Source organism: Dendrobates tinctorius, unplaced genomic scaffold (genome assembly GCF_039654945.1).
Source record: "Dendrobates tinctorius isolate UK_male_01 unplaced genomic scaffold, ASM3965494v1 ptg000040l, whole genome shotgun sequence".
In the NCBI taxonomy this organism is placed as follows: Eukaryota; Metazoa; Chordata; class Amphibia; order Anura; family Dendrobatidae; genus Dendrobates; species Dendrobates tinctorius.
Window position 1 is genome coordinate 133,946 of NW_027361708.1, and position 22,722 is coordinate 156,667.

At 40.4% G+C, this 22,722-nt stretch overlaps 1 protein-coding gene across 1 annotated transcript in view; it reads right to left on the reverse strand.

The window, feature by feature from the left end:
• Positions 1-1,637: 1,637 nt before the first annotated feature.
• The window catches only part of ZCCHC24 (zinc finger CCHC-type containing 24), a 204,455-nt gene continuing 183,370 nt past the window's right edge, over positions 1,638-22,722 (reverse strand). Inside the window, exon 4 of the mRNA XM_073574766.1 lies at positions 1,638-11,139. Within this exon, the coding sequence (XP_073430867.1) occupies positions 11,026-11,139 (114 nt within the window). The 3' untranslated portion in view covers positions 1,638-11,025. The remainder of the gene's footprint in view (positions 11,140-22,722) is intronic.

Below are 22,722 nucleotides of genomic sequence, written 5' to 3' on the forward strand. Positions count from 1 at the left end.
GAGATATCATCTCCCGAAATCTTGGTGCAGAGATTTCCATCTGCGCATGCGCCGCCCCCCGGGCGGCCATTTTCCTGGATTCCACTGCATAGGAAACCATGGAACTGTGGGGGTTCTGGCCAATCACAAAATGTAGGCAGAGCGCCCACAGCACCGGAGACACACGCAGCAGCACCGGACACCCACGCATCGCTGGACAACGCCGAAGCACCGGACACCTGCAGCAGCAGCACCGGACCCTCGCAGCGGCACGCCACACATTGGAACACCCTCTCATCCCAGCCTGCGGCCTGCAGCATCACCCCACTCCTGCCTCCTCCAGCAGCGACCCTGGGACCCCGCTTCAATGCAGCTACCACTACCGGTAAGCAATAAGACGCATGGATTATAAGAAGCACCACGATATTATTAAAAAAAAAAATTCCTATTTTTCTCCTCAAAATTTGGGGTGCGTCTTATAATCCAAAAAATACGGTAACTATCTGGTTTAAGAGCGTAAAAATTAAGTTTGAAAATTGCTAAATTTTCAAAATTTTTGCCAAAATTCCGATACACAAATAAACACACAAAATATCGGCCTAAATTTAGCACTAACATGAAGTACAATATGTCGCGAAAAAAGAATCTCCAAATCAGTGGGATCCATTGAAGTGTTCCAGAGTTATTACCACATAAAGTGACAGTGGCAGACACAAAACCAAAAGGAGTACCAAATACCCATATATATAAATTTCAATTTATTAAATATACTCATAAATATTTGTTACATAATCTATTATAAAAAAGTTATATGGACAGAATAGCAAAGTGAAAGACACAAAACAAAAGGTCCGACACATTTATGATAATAAATGGACCAGGAATATAGAGACCATATAAAACATCATATTACAAACATGACTGTATTTACTATTGCAACATTAACTTAGTATCAGACAATAGCATAAAAGGACATATATGTCACCCCGGGTGCAGCTGACATGCAGCATATTGCCACTTTTATTATATATATCCAAAATGCCTCAAATAAAAAGTCCAATGCTAAGAAAAAGTCTCACCCAAATGAGTCCTTTGCAAATGGTCAGACCATGCAGCCCCAACGCGCGTTTCGCGTGGGCTTCCTCAGGGGGCTGAGTATGCTCGGGTGTCCTCCAAGTATTTGGATGTGCTCAGAGATTTAGCTTGTGTCGACGTAGCTGCATGATTTGTGGCTCCTAGACAGGCTGAAAACGTGGGGGTTGCCTGTTTGTTAGGGAATCCCCAAATGTATTCAGGCTGTCTAGAGGCTGCAAATCATACAGCTGCGGTGACAAAAACTAAATCTCCGAGCACATCCAAATACTCGGGAGGACAAACCCGAGCAAAGAATATACTTGTTCAGCACTAGATGGAATTTAATTGTCTGGTGCTTTTGTTCAGTGGCGGAATAATATATTCACAGATGATACTCATATAGAACACAAGAAAGATCGGCCCCACCAAACATTCCTGTGTAAGGGGGTGTTGCGAGAGACAGACATCAGCTGGATGACAGCTATCTATTTCATATGGCCAGCTATACATAAGGCAGTGCAGACTCCTGTGTGTGAAGCAATCAAACACATCAGCCAAATCCAAAAAAACCACACAAGACACAGTTTATTTTGAAAAATGTAATTATTAGTTAAAATAGAGCACTACAAAGAAGGCAAAGCATTTAAGGCACAATTCGGAATGCCAATATGGGAACAGAGCCAAATCCAGATCTCGTCACTTTGTGGCTTCTGGATCTTGAGCTCCTCCCATCCTTTTTAGCGCTACATATGGTTACCCAGTAACAGTTTATTTAGTCTATACATTTTAAAATAGTACAATCACAAAGTCAGAATATATGAGTATTGTCCACCTGTCTACATTCTTTGTTATACATACTAACATATACTTTCCATTAGTGCTTACATTATTGCTGTAACTAGTGGCAGTACTAAATTAAGTGTCTCTTACAAACCATGGCAAGACACTGGCTCCACCATCCAGTTCTTTTATTAGTGTTTACAGTTAAAACTTGGCACTTAAGGAAAACGATATAGAAAAGATTCCAACTATGTAACATGGAGCTTTTAGATTAGTTGTCAAAGCAAACATTACTATCATATATATGGAGAGAAAAGTTCAAGGCAATCATTTACTTCTCTTTTACATTAATGTTGTTATTTATTCATTACACACATATCCACAATGTGTGAAAGATGTATAAAGACTAAGGCAGGATTCACATCACGTTTTACCCTAAATTCAGTGTCTTCTTCGGGGCTTACATCTGAAACCCCACAAAACAAGATTAGGGTATTTGTGCTGACCGGGACATTAACTATAAAGATGCAGATGGAGTTAATGTGTGCAGTGCCGTACATCATTTTCGGCTGTATGCGCCTATAGTTGAGGCATGCAAAGATGTAAAAGACTAAGGCCTCATATTTTATTGTGGCTCTTTACTACCAAGGAGTTTTACATTGCTGTAATAGTCCAATGCCATCTAAAAAAAACTTTTCACATGGCTCAAATTACAGTTTTAAATTATTGACGCACCATAAAGAAAAAAACCTGCATCTGTTTGTATGCAGTCCAAGGCACATTTACTTTATTTGCACTGTGGTGTGTTAGGGCATTTATATGTACAAATTTGCAACTATTTACAGCTCCTATGCAGATGTCTGTCTCTATGGGAATAACCTACATACAGTGGGGAAAATAAGTATTTGATACACTGCCGATTTTACAAGTTTTCCCACCTACAAAGAATGGAGAGATCTGTAATTTTTTATCGTAGGTACACTTCAACTGTGAAAGACAGAATTGAAAAATAAAAACCAGAAATCACATTGTACTACTTTTAGATAACTAAATTGCATTTTATTACATGAAATAAGTATTTGATCACCTCCCAACCAGCAAGAATTCTGGCTCTCACAGACCTGTTAGTTTTTCGTTAAGCGCTCCTACTCTGCACTCATTATCTGTATTAATTGCACCATTTAGAACTCGTTACCTGTATAAAAGACACCTGTCCACACACTCAATCACACTCCAACCTTTCTACCATGGCCAAGACTAAACAGCTATCTAAGGGCATCAAGGACAAAATTGTAGACCTGCACAAGGCTGGGATGGCTTACAGGACAATAGGCAAGCAGCTTGGTGAGAAAACAACAACTGTTGGCACAATTAGTAGCAAATGTAAGCAACACAAGATAACTATTTCTTCCTCGGTCTAGGGCTCCATGCAAGATCTCGCCTCGTGGAGTAAGGATGATTCTGAGAAAGGTCAGGAATCAGCCTAGAACTGGTCAATGACCTGGAGATGGGACAACAGGCTCAGTAACACGCTATGCCAGCACATGGCCAGGCCCATTTGAAGTTCACCAATGACCATCTGGATGATCCAGAAGAGGCACATGAGAACATCATGTGGTCAGATGAGAACAAAATAGAACTTTTTGGCATCAACTCCACTCTCCATGTTTGGAGGAAGAGGGATGAGTACAACCCTAAGAACACCATCCCAACCATGAACCATGGCGGGTAAAACATCATACTTTGTGGGTGCTTTTCTGCAAAGGGGACAGGACGAATGCACAGTATTGAAGGAAGGATGGATGGGGTCATATATAGTGAGATTTTGGCCAACAACCTCCTTCCCTCAGTAAGAGCATTGAAGATGGGTTCTGACTGGGTTTTCCAGTGTGAAAATGACCTGAAACACACAGCCAGGGCAACTAAGGAGTGGCTACATAAAAACCATTTCAAGGTCCTGCAGTGGCCTAGCCAGTCTCCAGAATAGAAAACCTTTGGAGGGAGCTGAAACTCAATTCGTCCAGCGACAGCGCCAAAACCTGAAAGATCTGGAGATGATCTGTATGGAGGTGTGGGCCAAAATCTCTGCTGCAATGTGTGCAAACTTGGTCAAAAACTACAGGAAACATCTGACCTCTGTAACTGCAAACAAAGGTTTCAGTACCAAATATTAAGTTCTGTTTTTCTAGTGTATCTAATTCTTATTTTATGCATTAAAATGCAAACTAATTATGTAAAAATCATATAATATGATTTTCTGGATTTATTTTTTTTAGATTCTGTTACTCACAGTTGATGTGTACCTATGATAAAAATTACAGACCTCTCCATTCTTTGTAGGTGGGAAAACTTGCAAAATTGGCAGTGCATCAAATACTTATTTTCACCATTGCGCATACTCATATTAACTTCCATTTGGCATCTGCTTTTTGCTAAACTATTGTCATATTAGTCCAAATATAACCGACCACACAAGTGGCAGGTAATGTCCCTGCATGTTCCCTCCATGAGCAAACATTCCTGAGAAGACCAAGCAGAGGGAATGAAAGAAGATTCCACTTTTCAACCTTTGCCAATCTGTGAAAACCCTCACAAGGCTTTTTAATCAGAAGCACAGCGAAACTGGCAAACAAGTAAGGAGAAAAAGACAAGTAGATGGCACCATTTTTAATTACAAAGAATGATAGAAGGAGGAATGGGATAACAAGCTGTATGCCCTCCTCCTGTCCCGGGATGGAAGGGTGTTTCTGCATGGACTAGTACAAGCCGTGGCACCATTTAGTATTTTTCTATGGCGCTCCTTGGCTCTATGTATACCTGCTCCTTAGTAAATGTGGCTGATGCTGACATCATTGCTCCATGTTATATAATGCAAATCAGACTCTATATGATAAATGAATGCTCGACTCTAAAAAGCCTCTGAACCCATAATGTCCAGCTGGACTGACTATGGAATATCTGACATCTATGATGGTTTAAAACTGAAAATCTTTTCCTACAGTTTATATTAAGAAACATTTTAATCACAGCATAACATCTTAACATTGCAAACTACATAAAAGTTTCCCTTTTTAAGAGCCATTTTTTTAGTAATTAAAACCTAAATCTTCAAAAGCTTCCACATATTCGATACAATGCATAAAGGCAGCGTTGGCAGCAAACACTTGGCCTGCTCTGATAATATGTCCATTCATTAGAATTAGGAATAATAGGCATTAAAACAACAATAACATATCACTTACATAAAAGGTAAAGGTCTTTCTTTAGAAATTATTTACCAACTTTAATATTATACTTTTCTGCAGATAATATGTTCATCTCGATGACATTTGGTTACATACTTTATACAAACATTAAAATAATAACAAACAGAACAAAATCTTCCATAAATATTTCCTATAGGATAAATCCTAAAATCGGTACAAAAAAAAACCTCTTCTTCATTAGTGTTCAAATAGAGAAATATAAAGGCCCTTTAAAAAGTTTCAACATATTTTAAGAAAAAGAAAAAAAAAATACCTTGAAATGTTCTAGTAAACAGATAGGCCCCAAAATATATACAGAATAAAACACTGTTGCAAACTGTTCCTTTATCAGATCATTAATTGAAGCTAGTTTTAAATAAAATTTAACATCTACAAAGTTGTTTCTTTTTCCAAAATACACACATAGATTTAAAATAAGAATAATAATAATAAAAAAAAAACATAACAGATATGCTATGTCAAGTAATACTGGGTATAAATAGGTATCTGCAAGCAAAATTGGAAATCTGGTTAAACAATAGAAAATATACGATTGTCCCTTTTGAAATATCATACAAGATACACACAAAAATAAATTTGGATAACGGGATATGTCTTTTCAAATACTTAACAGTCTAAATACAAGAGGAAAGATCAATGGCTTGGATGAAACCTTGCAGCGAACTACGATTGCTTGCTGCTCTCCAGCAGCTCTTCTGGAAACCATGGTAAACTATATGCAAACACTAAATTGGAAAATGAAAATACGTACATGAGAGAATCCTGAAATCATTATATATAAATATATATATATATATATATATATATATCCATCCATTGTATACTGCCTCACCCATTTGGCAATCCATCCCTGCACCTATGTAAGGAGTACCACTCACAGGAGTGGGGTTTTCCCAAATAATCTGGTCACAGTTGACTATGCCTGGAACAAAATAAGCTGACCCAATATGGCACTGAGGTATGTCATCTCTAAAACTGGTTATCTAGTATATATAATGAAGATTATAAAGACCATATATATGTTCAGAGGTCTCACAGTGGGCATCCGTCCATTCTTAAGACTCTCCGTGTAACACCAAGCTATTCTGATGATTGGCAGTAGTCAGTATTTCGCCACATGGCCAGCTTAATATACCATCTATTACCCACTAAAGTCATTTAGAGATATTATCTGTCCTCTGACAATGGTTATACCAATCAGTACAATAAGTGAAGGCACCTAAGCATGAAGGCAAAATCTGTTACGTGGCCAAGCAACTCCACTTGTCGTTAATAGATCTAGTTACCATATTGAGCAGGGGTCTTTTCGGACTCTCTTAATCTCCAGTGCTAGTCTGTGAATGCTACCACCTGTCTGCTTGTGCTGCTGTAAAAAGCAGGATATAGGATCTCTTTTTCAGCTACCGCTGTAGTATTACATGGCAGCAATTTGGACGAATGGCTCCCCTGGTAATACATGGACACCTCGAGCTCCCTAGAGCTGCTCTTACAAAGCACTATTATTAGAGCGCGGTGGTTATTAGAGGGTGGGACCCTCGATAGGATTAATATGCCCTTCTATATTTCTCTTCATATGCAGGAAATATTCTTTTATTTGACAAAATGATTATATTTTTAGGCATAATTGAGATGGCCATGAGATGCCTGATTCTCATAATCTAGGAAAAGAGACAAAAATCACAAAAAAACCCTTCTGGGATACGGAGTACTTCTCAAAAGTACAGGTGATAGCGGACAATACCGGGACAATTCTCAGCCTGATTGTCTCACCGGACAAAGTACGGCACGGTGCCATGCAAGAATTGAGTTGTATTAGTTCTTGAGAGACCAACAAACCTGGAACTTTAAGGGCTTGTTCAGACATTCAGTTATGATGCGTATTTTAACCGATGTTCTTTATGAAAAAAAAAATCTAATAACACTACAGTAGAAATGTGATCAAAAGACCAAACACTGCAGGATATAGTTCTGCTTAAAAATGAGCTAAATTGGGCAGGGCTGTTACATCAGCTAAACCAACCTCTTTTCAAACCAACTTATTCTTTGCAAATCCCAACCATATATGTAATACTTGCCAGTATCTTCCTTAGAAATGAGCTAGATCAGTCATAAATCCATCGTTCTTATTATATATGTGTTCAGAATGCTTATTCATCTTTGAGACACAAAAGACAGATCTGATGCTCATATCCTAACAGAACATGCTCTATCTCTCCGATTCCCTGACAGCTCAGCCGATCAGCTGGAATGAGGTATGTAATAATCTTTCACATATCACTAACTATCATTAACTAACGTTTCAAAGCCTAAGAGGTCTCCTCATACACAACAGGCAGCTGTTGGACGAATGGTGGTTCAGCCGATCATTTGGCCGGCAGCCATCTCTCCTGATTCCTCTGACGAGTGCTCTTGTCTAATTTGCTGAGAACAAAAAGATCATCAGCTGGCAGTCTGGATGCCCCATACACATTATATAGGATGCTTTACCCTTATGTGTTGTCCAAACAGAATTACCAGATCTCTCCACATGATTTGTTTAACCCTATAGTCCATGCCTTTCCCCATTTATGCCAAGATATACCAACCAGGTTGGCTTTTTATTGTTCAGCCTTTGATACTATAAAAGACAGGTCGATTATAAAACACCATTATCTCTTGGTCAGGTGCTTTTATATTATTTGGAGATATTAGAGAAATCTGTAATCTGATTTTTACAACCAGAATTATCCAAAATGAAGAAAATTGCTCAGTTTCACGTGTACATTCAATTTTCTATGCGAGCATGTTTCCAGTGTTCATGCATGATAGTGTTTTTTTTACTTTGTGTAATTTTTATGGGCTTTTATCACGGCGTTTGTTCCACAGAATTCACGGAGAGTGGGAGACTATAAAAAGATTATGTAGTGTGAACGATCAAAGGCTCCCATACATGTTATTGTTGGGAGAACCTAACAATCATTTAAAGTGTATGGGGCCTACCCATTCTACCCAGATAGCTGATTTAAAAAAAACCCAATCATTTTGTTCTGCAGGCCGATAAGCCACTGCAATGGGTGTCTGAAGCTTTGAAGCAGTTTTGAAGATAAATGCTGTCACACCAAATACTGACTTGATTTAGAGTTCTCTTTGCTCACTCACTTTGTCTTTTAACACTTCTACTTATAAAACCCCTCTTACTTTTGCAGCAGTATTTCACATTTTTCACACCTACCTAAAACCTTTGCACGGTACCGGTGTCTGTATATTATTGTGTGTGTTTTGATGAAGATTTTTAATCCATGCATCATCAATACATAATGGTTATTGCTCATGTCAAATATCAAGGACAGAACAAAGCCACAAAAATTCGAGAAAGCATGACCAATCAAAGCCTGGTTGTGAGTAAAATGGCAAGACTTCGTATAAGGAATGAAGCTCTAAGCCTATCAGTAACTCTTATATTGCTTGTATAACTTATTCATTACTCATATTAACTCTTAGGAGCGCGTTCTGTCTCAATGACTTTACTAGTGTTATTTTCTAAAACAAGGTACGGCATTCCCAGTCCAACATTTGTCTCCACTGGTAAAACTATGGATATGCTCCTTTCACACAATAACATTCTTCTGCCAAACCAGAATATAGTGGTGACCACAATTATTGGTCATCATTATTACCTGCACTTGCATATCTCCACCATCTTTGCTCAACATTAATAGTTATTATTTAAAGCACCAGCCTCTGAGCAATTTAACATAAATCAGTAATGTAGCAAGAATATGTATCAAGTCAAGTAAACATTGTACCGTACCATTATATTGCTGCTAAGAAAAGCTGCAGAAAGTGTAGACCTGTTGGCCCTTATAATTACTATTTTCATTGACAAACTTCGGGTTTTGTACTGTTGTGATCAACAGAGAATCAATGCGTGCGATCTGTACTCAAAGCATTCCTGGTTGTAGATCTCTAATATAAGTGAGAGTTGTCCAATATGGAAGAGCAGTGATAAATCTAGAAGGGTGCTAGTCTGAGAGTAAAAAAATATATATAATGATGAGTATGTGATAACAAAGAAAGTGAAGGAACCAAATTAGAATTTTAAATTTCAAGATTTACAGTGAAGATGAACTGTTCTCTTCTGTGTGATTGGGCAATCATAGGCCACAGTCACACAATCAGTATTTGGTCAGTATTTTATATCAGTAATTGTAAGCCAAAACCAGGAGTGGGAGAAGAATGCAGAAGTGGTGACGGGTTTCTATTATACTTTTTCTCCAACTGTTCCACTCTTGATTTTGGCTTACATATACTGATGTGAACGATTGACCAAATACTGATGTAAACTATTGACCAAATACTGCACATATGAACGCAGCCTTAAGGTCTTCTATTTCAGCTGCATTAGGTAACAAGGCCTTCAGTGCAGCAGAATATGGCTCACGATGATTACTATTAAGATACTTGAGCGTTCTCTTTTTAAACCCTTCAACTCTGTCCTATAGAAAATAATGTGCAGTGCTGTCTCTTACAGTGTTTGGCAGCTTTCCACAGTTTATAAAATCCCTCCTATGTTTTCTTCTATTGAGATGTGGGACAATGCTGAGCGAAAAGTATCAACGTGCAATGAAGTAGTGACTGCCTGGGAACAGTATAAAGCTAAGGATCTTGATGAGCAAGTTTTTCCCAAATATCAGCCCAGGTTTGGCAAATAGGAAGAATCCAGTACACAACAATAAAAAATACACAGACACGAAACAAAAATCTACAAAGTGGCTTATAAAGAACAATTATAAATACTTCTTGTAGCTCAGGGATATGAGACAATTTTCATCCATGGACACCCCCATATTCACAGTTATCGTTTTATGTGTGCTTTTTGGCCCAAAGAAGAATAAGTTAGAGAGACACAACAAGTAACATTGTTTCTGTCTGACACAACATTACAGTTTGCCGTGTGTTCGTCTTATCAGTGTTTGGGCCAGATTTTTGTCATTCTAAACCCTTCTGCTGCTGTGGACATCTCCTTGAATTTTTCCAGTAGCAAAAAGGCTAAAGTACATGTAAACAATAGTCCCCTAATTCCCGGAAATAGGAGTAGGTATTTTATTATTGGTAACTTAATGTTGTCATCTGCATCCAGATTTTGTTTGCAGTCAGTTCAAAACAAAAAAATAATGTCCTCCAAAAAGCCAGAAAGGGAATGAGAACAGAAAACTTTAAATAAAGTTTCCAGTGAGGATACGAAACATGCTAAGAACACAAAATGCTTCACACCCATGCGGGCAGAAAAAAGATATTAGCAAAGGTAACTGGAAGTGATCTCATTTGCTGACCAATAAATAGTTCTCATTGACCAATGATTGGAACGGTGAAGTCAGGCTGCAGAGAGACTGCATTGTCTCAACATTGTTTTTTTAGGCTGGTCTAATACAAGCAGCTTAGAAAGTAAATATTAAAAATGATTTTCTCTTTTGTACTCGCTATACTGTTTCGCTCACAAACGGCACATGAGAACCCAACCTTACAGCAATTGAAAACATTTAGCCAATGGATTTTGTTCTATAAAAAGAATATACAAATTGTTTTGTATCTATAAGTATCTGTTACAGCATACATTCTGATTTGTATCCATTTTACATGGAAAGGAAGACAAAATATTTTGATAATTAATATACCTCTAGAAAGATTAATTACCAATAACTGCATTATCAAATATCCAGTTCCCAAGTTTTTAAACCCCAGAAAAATGGGGAAAATCTGGAGGCAAATGACAACTGTTAACAGTTAAACAGCCGTAATACTTCATAAATACAAATAGTACACATACACAGGAAGAATGTTACATTCTAATACTCATAAGGCATATTATTAGTGTATACGCTAGTCACTGTGTCGTTGCCATTCCCTTATTATGCTTCCGCCCTCTGGCCAAGGATCTGTGTGCTGTTTACTGGACACGACGGCAGTAATAGCCAAGGACCTTGCACTTTTCGCACAGATGTTGGGGGTGCTCCTTGCTTTGATCTGATACGTCCAAACCATCAGGTTTCTCTAATGGTCGCTGTAAATAGGAAAGAAAGGAACAAAAGATTAGTTAATGTGCCTGCAACCTAATACCAAGTTTGGAGCAGCTGCTGGTGATCTTCAACTCAACCAGTGCTTAGCAGATGACAGCAAGCCTTTCTAGAGCAATTCTCTCAACATTCATCTCCTTGTGGATAATCGGCTATTTGAGTGTCAAGCTATTGTATCACTAGGACATAAAGAAGCTGTATAACAAAGTCTGTGAAGTTAAATCTCATACCATAAATCATTATCTGGATTACAGAAACATCAGGTAAAATATATCTTTGTACTTGGCCTTATTTCAGAGCTGGACAAATCTTAGCCACTTCTTGGAGCCAGTTCCACAAGGTATGAGCCAGTAATGACATGCTGTATGATCAGCTCCACAAATCTGGCGGAAGATTGATTGCTCACATTTATTTAAAAAGATTCAAATAACTTTAGCATGCACTGCAAGATGAGACTTAAAAGTCACTGGAGGTTGTAGGTTTGGGTTTCTTTTTCCTGTACACTTCCTCAGTCATCTTAGCTTGCTGTACTTCTTTGCTAAAAGTCAAAGCAGTCAGTCCCCATCTTAATTCTTCCTCTAAATTTCATAGCAGTCTTACCACACCACCAACCAAGCTTAGGATCCCCAATTCCTTAGCAGCCCTTCATTCCACTATACCAAACCCCAAAATAGTCCCTCCATGTTCTCTTCAAGTAGTGATCATACTATGATCATAAAGCAAAATACAAAGAGCTTATGAGTTTCTCTAAGTATCTTCCTGCATCAGACTCTGCCAACAGAGACCCTCTAACACAGACTTGTCATTGTATGAAAGTCACGTGGTTTCCTTGCCAAGCAGGAGAGATCTATGAGCAGAGACATGGGAGAGTGAGCCCCTTCAGCTATATTCAACAGGACGTACGTCAGAGGGTGCACCTCCAGTTGTAAAAACTATTGTGGAGCAGAGAGCTGCTGGCTCCTTGCCCTGCACTTATACTACAGCCATCGTCCCATCAGGGCCCTGCAGCTGCAGAGCACTCCAATGTAATGATGTCAACCTGATACCGGTGTGAAATTATTGTGCCTCCTCTGATGTCTCAAAGTAAGTAAAGTAAGTGTGGAGCAAGAAGTCAGCCAGCAAACAAAGGAAGAGGATTGAGCCACTGGGCAAGGGAGCAGGGGCAGTTTCTTACTTAAACCTAGTGAGAAACTGCACATAATCTACATTTCACTAATTATTTCATATGATGTCATAGATAACATGGCAACATTTTACTAGTAACAACCTTCCAAAAAACAAAACAAAGAAAAAATAAATGGTAGAGCAATACTCAATTAGGTGATAAGTCTTGCCTCAAGTCTCTAAGGCCTTACAAGTAGTAAAACACCTTCAGATTTATTCTGGACTCCTTTGGATTTTGCATATGATGTTTCTTTTTTTTTTGCTTGCATATTTCACTGCAACAAACTTCATTTCATGCTTAATCATGCATTCTACTAAAGAGGGTTTAGGTTGTTATTTTTCTTTAAAGCGAACCTGTAACCAGGTTTGGCCGCTATAAGATACGGCCACTGCCTTTCAGAGCTTCTCTACAGCATTCTATAAGATAAGCCCCCGATCCGACCACAAAGATAAGGTGGTGCCTCCCATCCTCTTGCAATGCCGCCCTCCTGCTTACTTCATCGCTCCCCGACATCGCGCTCCTGCCTAGGAGTACTTATCTGCCCTATTGAGGGCAGAGCAAAGTACTGCAGTGTGAAGGCGCTGGGCCTCTCTGACCTTTCCAGGAACCATGAAGTAAGCAGGAGGGCGGCGATCATAAGAAGATAGGAGGCGCCGGACGCGAACCTGCGACAACTATCAGACCGGAGCGCCCCCCGGGTGAGCATAATAAAACTTATTTTTCTTATCTTTCAGGTCGGATTGGGGTCTTATCTACAGCATTATAGAATGCTGTAGATAAGCCCTGAAAAATGGTGGACGCATCTTATATCGGCCAAACCTGGTGACAGGTTCCATTTAAATAGTGCAAGCACTGTAAGTGCACCATGGGGACCACGTAATAACCAATATTAATGTATTGGGGCCAGAATTATTATATGGGGTACATATGGGGGCCATATGTAAGGACATTATTATTATGGAGGGACCACATAAGGGGACATCATTAATGTATGGGGCCAGTTAGAGAAATTTATCTACTATGTCGGACCCACAGAGATGGATGGGCATAATAGGTGAACAGTACCACTGTATGGGTGCCACACTGTAGGCGGTTCTACTGTATATGGGCACAATAATTACTCCTCTATGAGGGAAATATGGGGGAACATGACTACTGTATTGAAGAACTGGGGGAAAATATGGGGAGGGTGCTTGAAAAGTGATCAGATATATGTTTGTGTGCTATATTTTTCACAGGAATTGTGCCTGAAAAGTGTCATCATAACTGTCTGCACCGGACGAAGAAGAAAATAAAAAAATTACTTCAATTGGAGATGACAGTGAGTCACTGGAGTTACCTGTACAGTCATGGCCAAAAGTTTTGAGAATGACACAAATATTATATTTTCACATGATCTGCTGCCCTCTGGTTTTTATGTGTGTTTGTCAGATGTTTTTATCACATACAGAAATATAATTGCACTCATATTATGAGTAACAAAAGGTTATATTGACAGTTAGAATGAGTTAATGCAGCAAGTCAATATTTGCAGTGTTGACCCTTCTTCTTCAGGACCTCAGCAATTCTCCCTGGCATGCTCTCAATCAACTTCTGGATCAAATCCTGACTGATAGCAGTCCATTCTTGCAAAATCAATGCTTTTATTTTGTCTGAATTTGAAGGTTTTTGTTTGTCCACCCGTCTCTTGATGATTGACCACAAGTTCTCAATGGGATTAAGATCTGGGGAGTTTCCAGGCCATGGTCCCAAAATCTCTATGTTTTGTTCCCTGAGCCATTTAGCTATCACCTTTGCTTTATGGCAAGGTGCTCCATCATGTTGAAAAAGGCATTGTTGATCGCCAAACTGCTCTTGGACGGTTGGGAGAAGTTGCTCTTGGAGGACATTCTGGTACCATTCTTTATTCATGGCTGTGTTTTTAGGCAAGACTGAGAGAGAGCCCATTCCCTTGGCTGAGAAGCCACCCCACACATGAATGGTTTCAGGATGCTTGACAGTTGGCATGAGACAAGACTGGTGGTAGCGCTCACCTGGTCTTCTCCGAATAAGCAGTTTTCCAGATGTCCCAAACAATCGAAAAGGGGATTCATCAGAGAAAATGACTTTACCCCAGTCCTCAGCAGTCCACTCCCTGTACCTCTTGCAGAATATCAGTCTGTCCATGATGCTTTTTCTGGAGAGAAGTGGCTTCTTTGCTGCCCTCCTTGAGACCAGGCCTTGCTCCAAGAGTCTCCGCCTCACAGTGCGTGCAGATGCACTCACACCTGCCTGCTGCCATTCCTGAGCAAGCTCTGCAGTGCTGGTAGCCTGATCCCGCAGCTGAAACACTTTTAAGAGACGGTCCTGGCGCTTGCTGGTCTTTCTTGGGCGCCCTGGAGCCTTTTTGGCAACAAGGGAACCTCTCTCCTTGAAGCTCTTGATGATGCGATAGATTGTTGACTGAGGTGCAATCTTTCTAGCTGCGATACTCTTCCCTGTTAGGCCATTTTTGTGCAGTGCAATGATGACTGCACGTGTTTCTTTAGAGATAACCATGGTTAACAGAAGAGAAACAATGATGCCAAGCACCAGCCTCCTTTTAAAGTGTCCAGTGGTGTCATTCTTACTTAATCATGACAGATTGATCTCCAGCCCTGTCCTCAACAACACCCACACCTGTGTTAATGGAGCAATCACTGAAACGATGTTAGCTGGTCCTTTTAAGGCAGGGCTGCAATGATGTTGAAATGTGTTTTGGGGGATAGAGTTAATTTTCTAGGCAAATATTGTCTTTGCAAGTAATTGCTGTTAAGCTGATCACTATTTATAACATTCTGGAGTATATGCAAATTGCCATTAGAAAAAATGAAGCAGTAGACTTTGTAAAAATTAATATTTGTGTCATTCTCAAAACTTTTGGCCATGACTGTACTATATAAATGGATATACACTTATACTATGGAGGTTATATTAGTGTCAGCACTGTGATTTTTATTAATTATTAGTACGGCGGTATTATTCAGCCACTATGTGGTGGTAATATGTAGTGTGGTCACATTGTGGCACAATTTGTCTCTTGGATCTGGTATATTGGTTTTGGTACAGTTAGTTTTATGTGGTGATGATATTTATTTCTTGTATGTGGTACTATTGGAATATTGGTCTTTGTACAGTGGGTTTTGTGCACTACAGGTATGGGGATAATATTTATTATTTGATAACTATAAAACTATTAATTAGACATATTGCTTACAAAATTATCTTTATTATCTTTTTTTTTCACGTTTTTTCAGAACATCCATGGGCTCATCCTTCACTTCACCATGAGAAAGTAAAATCGTATAATAGCAGGTTTATCTTGAAATGTTCATGTATGATATTGAATATTTCTAGCAGTCCGGAAGTTACTAATATCAATTTACATACTGCCAAATAATCATAAAAAATATTGGCGCCAACAATTTATAAATAGACGGATCAGGAACATTTTAGACTGTTTTACTCTAGTGTCGTATTCAGGGCTGCCACTAGGAATTTTGGGGCCCAATACTGGAAAAATTTTGGGGGGCTGCTTGAGACTCCACCCAGGCTCTACCCTTCGAACTATCCACAGTCCCACCGCTTTCTCTTGGAAAAATTACAGATCAATACTGATCATTAATAAAAAAAACACAATACTAATATCACCATAAGTGCCATTATACACAGGAGATCTGTACTTAGTATGCATTGTCTGTGTACAGGTAATACAGTGATCACCAGTGACATTATACACAGGATCTCTGTATATAATGTATAGTATACAGGTAATACAGTGATCACCGGTGACAATATATACAGGAGCTCTGCATATAATGTCCAGGTAATACAGTGATCACTGGTGACATTATACACAGGACCTCTGTATATAGTATACAGGTAACACACTGACTCACCAGTGATGTCTCTAGGTGAAGTCCTTCATCTTTGCTTTTCATCTTCATCCAGCACAGACCGCCATCACTTCTTCCAGACAGGGCTCGTCTCTGCAGGAAATAATACAGTTATCTAGAGCTCTGCTTGCAGAACACATTACTTAATTTTTTCCCAACATCTACACTACACCAGATGAAGAAAAAACACCAGATGAAGAAAAAAAGACAACAGTGTCGCTCTGCACATTAAAAAGACTGCTACCCCCCATTTAAAACAGTATCCTCAAAAAATAAAATAAACACATCACTGCAGTAATAATATCCCTTAATTAGCCTCTATGGTAATACTATCCCCCATCCTGGCCCCCGTGTATCTCATTCCTGGCTCCAGCCATATGTTCTCCTAACCTGGCCCCATGTTTTCCCATCCTGCCCTCACGAGTATCCATTCTGCCCTTATGTTATGTCACATCCTGCCCCATCTATCCCATGATCCTGCCCCATCTGCCCCAAGATCCTGCCCCATCTGTCTCATGATCCTGCCCCATCTGTTCCATGATCTTGCTCCATCTGTCTCCATCGTATCCATCCTGCCCCACGTTCCTGCACCATGTGTCTCCATGCTGCACCATGATCCTGCCCCATCTGTCTCCATCCTGCCCCATGACCCATCTGTCTCCATCTTGCCCCATGACCCTGCCCCATCTGTCTCCATCCTGCCCCATGTCTCCATTCTGATTTCCTGCGTCGATGTTTGCTCCATGCATTTCAAGCACGGACTCGCTGGCGAATGACAATGACATGCGTGCTAACGTCAGCTGCCAGCCGCCGATTGGCTGGCGGCTTCTAACTATTGCCGTGTGGGCCCGCACGGCAATAGAGTTTAACTGAACCTGCGACTGTTTATGAATTTTGTTTCCTTTTGAGCCACAAAGGCTGTTTTTTTCTGTTACAATTTTGTGGTTTATGATACAACTAGATGGAGGCCCGATGCTATTACATCGGGAGGGCAGTAATGTCACGATGGGCGCAGGCCTTGCAGTGTTGAGAATCTCTCCCCCCATGTGCTCACCCACCTATCCACTCTCTTTCCCCATGTGCTGACTTCTCCAGTCTGTGCTCTCTTCTTTGACCTGTCTACCCCATGTGCTATCCCGTTTGTCATGCTTCTGTGGTAACTTGGATAGCCGTCCATTTCTTTGATGGTATATTCTTGGTATTTTTTTGATGTTGGCATTGAGATTTGCTTTTTAAAGGGGTTTTCCCACGAACGAAAGTTCATTTTAAAAATTGTCTGTGTTTGACCGTGTACAGAGCATACCACAGCTCCTGGGCAGGGGAGGAAGCAAAAGACAATACTGACATTACAGCAGGAGATCGTAGAGGATATATTTTGTGAGGTAAAATATTGTTTAAAAACAGTCAGTTAAATATTTTACCTCACAAAATAAATCCTCTGTGATCCCCTGCTGTAATGTCAGTATTGTCTTTTGCTTCCTCCCCTGCCCAGGAGATGTGGTATGCGCCGTACATGGTCAGACATAGACAATTTTTAAAATGAACCTTCATTCGTGGGAAAACCCTTTTAATGTGACCGGCTTACTCTGCCTGTAGACACGTTGTGCATCTGCCGCTGGGATCAGCCGAATAATTCACTGCGCCTGCACGGAATTCACACAGGCACAGTAAATCAGACCACTGCCATGTTTGTGCAGACAGATAGCAGCGGTCACATTAAAACTGCACATGTGCTCCTCCTGTACAAAGATGGCTGCGGTCTGATTTACTGTGCCTGCGCGAATTCTGTGCAGGCGCAGTGAATCATTCGACTGATACCGGTAGCAGCGTGTCTGCGACGGTGTTTCGCTGGTGGTACCGCGCAAGAGTCTGCGTACATTATACAGTGTGTGTGTGGTGCGTATGGTATATACAGTGTGTGTTTGTGTGTGTGGTGCGTACAGCGTATACAGTGTGTGTGGTGCGATGGTGTACTGCTGGTGTAACCGCGCAAGAGGCTGGTACCACCAGCAGTTTCTATATTGAGACATCCATCACTTGGGTGTCCCAATATGGCGGTCGGTGAACTTCTGCCGCTTTGAATTCTAGGATCCGGACACATCTGGACAGAACAGGAAATTGAAGACATTACAAGGTACCGTATATACTTGTGTATAACCTGACCCGAGTATAAGCCGAGCCCCCTAATTTTGCCACAAAAAACTGGGAAAACGTATTGACTCACGTATAAGCCTAGGGTGGGAAATGTAGCAGCTACTGGTAAATTTCAAAAATAAAAATAGATACCAATAAAAGTAAGATTAATTGAGACATGAGTTTTTGAATATCCATATAGAATTAGGAGCCCCATATAATGCTCCATACAGTTCATGATGGGCCCCATAAGATGCTCCATACAAAATACACCCTATATAATGCTGTTCCATAAAGGTTATGGCCCCATAAGATGTTCCATAGATTATGCCCCATATGCTGCCCTATAAAATGCTCCATAGATTATGCCCCCATAAGATGCTTCATAAAATGCTCCATAGATTATGCCCCCATAAGATGCTCCATAGATTATGCCCCATAAGATGCTCCATAGATTATGCCCCCATATGCTGCCCCATAAAATCCTCCATAGATTATGCCTCATAAGATGTTCCATAGATTGTACTCCCATATGCTGCCCCATAAAATGCTTATAGATTATGCCCCATAAGATGCTCCATAGATTATGCCCCCATAAGATGCTCCATACATTATGCCCTATATGCTGCCATTGCTGCTGCAAATACAAAAAAAAAACATACTCACCTCTTGTCGCTGGGGGCCAGGTGCCGGTGTCCTGAGCAGGCGGGGACATTGGCGCGCTATGGGGGACAGGTGCCGATGTCACCGCTGGCTCAGGGCCCCAGCACATGCTATAGTCACCTGTCCCCGTTCCACTGCTGCTGATCTCTCGGCGCGCACTAACTACGTCATCACGCCCTCTGACCTGAACATCACATCCAGAGGACGCAGGACAGAGTGGCATGCAGCGGTGGACCGGGGACAGGTGAATATTGCATATACTTACCCCCTCCTGGCGCGGTCTCTGCAGCCCCACTTCTCCCACGGTCTCAGGCTCCTTCCTTCAGTGGTCACATGGTAGCGCTCATTAAAATCATGAATATGCGCATATTCATGACTTTAATGAGCGGTACCACGTGACCGCTTAAGGAAGGAGTCTGAGACCGTGGGAGAAGCGGGGGGGATTGCAGAGACGTGCCAGGGAGGGCAAGACTGATCTGAATCCCGCGCTCTCCCTACCTCGCCGACCCCCTGGCGAATATGACTCGCATATAAGCCGAGAGGGGGACTTTCAGCCCAAAAGAATGGGCTGAAAATCTTGGCTTATACGCGAGTATATATGGTAAGTAGATATTAGATAAACCACCCAGAGACTTTAACCCACATGTGCCGACCTGCCACAATGCATGTGTCTTTTTATTTATATATATATATATATATATATATATATATATATATATATATATATATATAAAATGTATGTAAAATTCTGGTTTCAACTGTAGATACAGCGTTATTCTTCATGTGCAGGAACGCTTACGCTGAAGAGTTACTTCGATGCACCGTTTTCCCCTTTAACCATTATACACACCAAACAGAAACTTCCTCCAAGACAGGATTGGAAAATAAATCCTGTAAAGTCTACCCAGATCTTTTCAGTACTCCTAGTGTGACATCATGTTTTTGGCCTTTAAAATATGCCATGACATACCAATAATGTTTCTGGCAGCTTAACAAACCAGATGTGAGGTTGTTGGGTGTAGCTGGAAAATAACTAAAGAAACATGGCAGCTTCCTGCATGAGGAGTCAAATATAATCACTTTCAATAATATATTCAGGCTAGTGATTTCAAGGTTTCCTAATGGATAGATCACAATACCTTCCAAAGATGAATCAAATGGCATTATATTTACTGTGCATCAATTGGATGATGGAAAAAGAAGAATCCACTTCACCTTTTTCTGACTGACATTATTGTAAAACAAAATAAAACAAACGTGAAACTCCCATTATTGTCCTTGCCCGCATTCCTAAAATCATGCTATTGTCATCAGCAGATTGATGTCATTTACTTAGTACAACCATCAGGAATTTCTGGGCCATATACAGCCAAGATATCTGGGTGCCAGACACTCAACTGTATCCAGGGAAAGGGGTAACAGAGAATGGTGGTAGCTGGCAGAATAATGGTGCAACCAAATTTAGAGGTGTGAAAAAAATCGCTTTGTTTTCTTTTTTGGCTGGACAAAAAGGTTGGGCAGCCTACATTTTTCTTTCTAAAAAGATGTGTTGGAATAACTCTCATCACTGGTACATTTGCATATTAATAAGTTACACAAGCACAAAACATTTTACAACAAAGCCCTCCACATTTTCCATTTGCATTAGTGTGTTCACATGAGTGTATTTCATTGATTGGACTGACTGGAGGTCTCCCGATCTGAACTTACAGCTTCATAGAAACATATGAGTTCAGGTAGAATTATAGAATTATAGAATGTTAGCGTTGGAAGGTTTGATCCAGGTAGGGAAATCCGTGGTCAATCCAGGCATTGTGGTCCATATACGCACTGTAAAATAAAGTATGCCAATGTGAACCCAGCCTTTGGTTGGCAGCACTTTTACCTTGATGGCTCTTCTCATATACAATATATGCTCCTTGAGAATAAAGCTGACAGCAACTGAACTAACTCCAGCAGAGCCGTCTAGACTCTAGAGCACCAAGGTGGGCTGATTGCAATTGCCTTTGGATTTTTATTCACATTCAATCACAATGCAAGCCTCTGCTGAGACCACTTTATATATAGTGGTTTATTGCTCTAATAACATGATTTTATCATGTACATTATATATGTAATAATTAGATTATAATTAGATTGGGATCCGTCATCCTTTCTCCAATGGCAGTGTAGAATTAACCCATTTGTTTTTTCCATCACCTATGCTTTTATCGCTCCGTGTGGCTGCGGCAGCCTTGTTATCAGTGGTTGTGTGTACACAACCCAAACCTGCTGCGCGCAATTGTGCTATCTATTCTAACTCTGTTTCCCAGTTAAGTCCCTATCTGTGCTTTGTCTTCTTCCAGTCTTCCTCTCTTGGTCTATGAAGGTGTCCTGACTCTCACCTGATAGCAGATGTCAAGAGAAAGAAGGACTGAGTACGTTGGATATATGACTGTTTGGTCTAATACTACCGATTTTCAATTAATGTGCAGAGCCAGCTTAGGACCATACCGAAGGGCATACCTGGCCCCATTCATCAAAGATCTTGCACCAGAAAACTGCTCTAAATTTAGCAAAACTTTTCAGAGTTAGTTGAGCAAAAATGTTGCAACTTTTGGTGATCTTTTTGTGGCAGCTCAGACATTTCTTTGAAAAATCAGCATAGCTTAGTTGAGGCTTGTAGCCTAGCGTGTAAACTGTAGCTGAAATTTTCACTGTGTGTGGGGCTGTGGGGACATTATACATTGTGCAGTGCTATGGTGACCATACAATATGGGAACTATGATGACCACAGCTGTAGGGTCATCATACTGTATAAAGGAAGCTAAGGGGACAACGTACTGTGTGAGAGTGTGACATCAAACAGTGTGGGGGAGGGGGCAGCGGGAACATATTGTGGATGGGGGGGCTAGGGGAACATCAATGTGTGGGGGATGAGGTGGCATCATACTGTAAGTGATGTGTGTCGGGGCATCATACTGCCTTTGTGAAATTATGGGAACATCATATTATGCTACTTCTATACCTGTTAATTATTCTTACGGCAGAATAACTAGAGCAGTATGATTTATAAACTTCACAAAATGCTGGCTTGGATTACAATAAGCTCCCTCGTAACATTTATTAACAGTAGCTGCTACTCAACATACTTAATTTTGCTCATTATTTTACATTTGTATCCCCTAATATTGACTGGAATTAAGTTAAGTGGGTTGGTTCAGTCCTTCACAAGAATCAGGGTCTCTCATCTGGCTTTTGAGAAAATTAAAATTCCCACCCGATTCAGCTTGTTATCAGCAAACAATTCAAAACATTGTATCTCTGATATATGGGGAGGCATAAGTGCCTGTGGAATGCTATGGAATGGACACCTTACACATCTACAAAGGCGCTATCAGTGCTTAGCATTATATAAAGGATTTTAGACCAACATATGCTCCATTCAGACAATGCCTATTTCAGGGAAGGCCTTGCATATTTCAGCAAGGCAATGGTAAAACACATACAGTACTGCATTCATCACAGCAGCATGGCTCTGTAGAACAAAGTTTTCGGGTGATGAACCGGCCTCCTGCAGTCCATATCTATCACCGATAGAAAACATTTGACGCATTATAAAGTAAAAAAATCTGGCAACTGTGGAGCAGCTAGAATCAGACAAGAATGGCAGAAGATTTGTCTCCCAAAACTCTAGGAATAGCTCTCCTCGATTC